At 49.3% G+C, this 2,500-nt stretch overlaps 1 protein-coding gene across 2 annotated transcripts in view; it reads left to right on the top strand.

Annotated features, from left to right (window-relative positions):
- LOC115559555 (protein kinase C beta type) overlaps positions 1-2,500 on the top strand; it is a 116,607-nt gene that overhangs the window by 94,363 nt on the left and 19,744 nt on the right. For both annotated transcript variants that reach the window (XM_030378415.1, XM_030378406.1), the window contains exon 16: positions 418-558. In XM_030378415.1, coding sequence (XP_030234275.1) covers positions 418-558 — 141 coding nt within the window. The remainder of the gene's footprint in view (positions 1-417; positions 559-2,500) is intronic.

Raw genomic sequence — 2,500 nt, 5'->3', positions numbered from 1 at the left:
ATAGCATAATTGCCCAAGTCGTATTTTAAGGTTCGGCTTGTATTTAGCGTCAGAAATGTCAAATAGCCAAAGTAAAATAGATGACTTAGGCAGATAGTGATTATGGAATTTAAAAAGCACTCTGATTGGCTTAGGATGCTGCTAATGAGGCCCAGTGAATCAGCAGCATTAAGAGAGGAGAGTTAGGTTTGTTATCACAATTTGGCCAAAATATTAAAATATGGCAATGAGGCTAACGAAATATCAGCCAGGTATATACGAACCTTCCCTAGAGATAAAGTCCGGTGGTTCAATCACCCTCAACACGGATCGCTTTCTCCTAAAGAATCCTCGCCTTGAACCTTGTCTCTCGCCTCCACCCCCCCCCCCCTCTCCTGTCTCCTCCCCCACCCCTCTCTCGCCTCCCCCCCTGACCAGCTGATGACCAAGCACCCGGGGAAGAGGCTGGGCTGCGGGCCTGAGGGGGAGCGAGACATCCGGGACCACGGCTTCTTCCGCTACATGGACTGGGAGAAGCTGGAGAGCAAGGAGGTGCAGCCACCCTTCAAGCCAAAGGCCGTAAGTCCCCTCCCGCAACACCTAAAGATAATGTTGTAGAATAATAACTGATTGGATTCATATAGCACTCCTCTGGACACTCACACGCTTTACAGTGAAGGGGGGACCTCCCTCACCACTCCCCACCAGGGGTGTAGCCCCCACTGGGGGGATGCACGGCAGCCAATCGGCGCCAGAACGCTCACCACACACCAGCTTGAGGTGGAGAGTGAGGGGATTAATGAGTCAGCCGATTATGCAGGGGGATGATTAGGGGGCCAGATTGATTGAGCCCGGTTGGGCGGTTTTAGCCGGACATGGAGAACTCCTGGCCTGGCTTGTCTACTACATCTGGTTTTGCAGTTATGCAGCGAGATGGATCGAATTAGTAGTATAAGCTGTTCGCCTCATGTTGAAGTTCTTTACCAGCTAATAATGTGTGGAGAGTTTTTTTTCTTTCTGTTGTTTGTGTTTCTTGGGAGTGAATGAGCACATAGAAAAACATTGTGTGGATGCCAAACCCCGCTACGATGGAGGTGGTCTTGCCTCATCTCTTGGTGTCTCTGATGATTCGCCAACGTTTCTGTTCTGTCTTTCTTACTCGTTTTCTGTCCTTCTTTAACTCTGGTTGACTCCAGAGTCCACACACACACACACACACACATGCACGCACTTGTCATTGTATTGAAGAAACAAGCAGGTAAGTCAAAGGATGGATTCTGATGCAGCGATGTGCAAAGGGTTAGATCATCCTAATGGGTATAATGATGAAGTTACGCAAAAAAAAGTTCATTGCAAAATGCTCTTCCAACGCCAAGCGAGGAAGGCACTCAGCCGACTGGCACGAACATTCTTCCAGAAGCTCCCAGATCTTGTTTATGCACTGTGTCTGCGTGCATGTTGATACGCAGTTACCGACAAAAGTGTGTGTGTGAGCCATGTGTGCTAAGCCCGCTAGTTTGTCTCTCTTGCGTTGGACTTTGGGAGACGACCTTCGTCCTTCGTACGAGACAAGAGACGATGTGCGTAAACCAATATTGGAGGCGAACATCATTGCGATTGCGATAAGTGTAATTGAGATCGTTAAGATGGTTGATGACGAGGGTGACAGTAACGATGATGCTTCTTGTGAAAGGAATGACAAGGGTAATGATGATGATGATGATGATGATGATGATGATGATGATGACGAGGATCATCGTCATCATCACACAGCAGACGTCCTTCTCGGTCTCTTCGTGAGGAAGACGATGGACAGCGCGGATGTCTGTATCTGTCTGAGACTCCTGCAGTGGACGCTATTCTAAACAGCACCTAGGCAGCCATTTTGTGAAGCTATGGAAGTGTTGCCGAGGACGACGGTGATGATGATGATGGTGGTGATGATGATGAGGAGGATTGTATAGAGTGCAATGGGGGTGCTATGTCGCCATCGTCGATGTACTTGGCAGAGGAGCGTTCCGCCCTTGTTTTTGCATTGCTGTGTGAGGATGGGGGGGAGGAGGGATAGGACTCAGGGGGGTGGAGGGGTGGAGAGGGCACAGGATGACAAGCTAAACCAAAACAAGTGTCCCTGTCTCTCTCTATCCCCGTCTTCTGTATGCTCTGTTTCGCCCATGCTTACTGTTTTTTCTTTTTCCTTTATCTTTCTGTCGCCCTCTCTCTCTCTCTCTCTCTCTCTCTCTCTCCCTCTCCCTCTCCCTCTCCCTCTCTCTCTCTCTCTCTCTACCTCTGTCTATTTATCTGTGTCCCTCTCCTTCCCTCTCTCTCCCTCTCTCTCTCTTTATCTCTCTACCTCTCTCTCTTTTTTCACTCTACCTCTCTCCCCATCTCTCTCTACCTCTCTCTCTCTCTCTCTCTCTCTCTCTCTCTCTCTCTCTCTCTCTCTCTCTCTCTCTCTCTCTCTCTCTCTCTCTCTCCCTCCCTCCCCCCCTCTCTCTCTCTCTCTCTCTCTCTCTCTCTC

This window comes from Gadus morhua, chromosome 2 (assembly GCF_902167405.1).
Source record: "Gadus morhua chromosome 2, gadMor3.0, whole genome shotgun sequence".
Classification (NCBI taxonomy): Eukaryota; Metazoa; Chordata; class Actinopteri; order Gadiformes; family Gadidae; genus Gadus; species Gadus morhua.
This window is presented reverse-complemented; position numbering and strand designations above follow the sequence as displayed.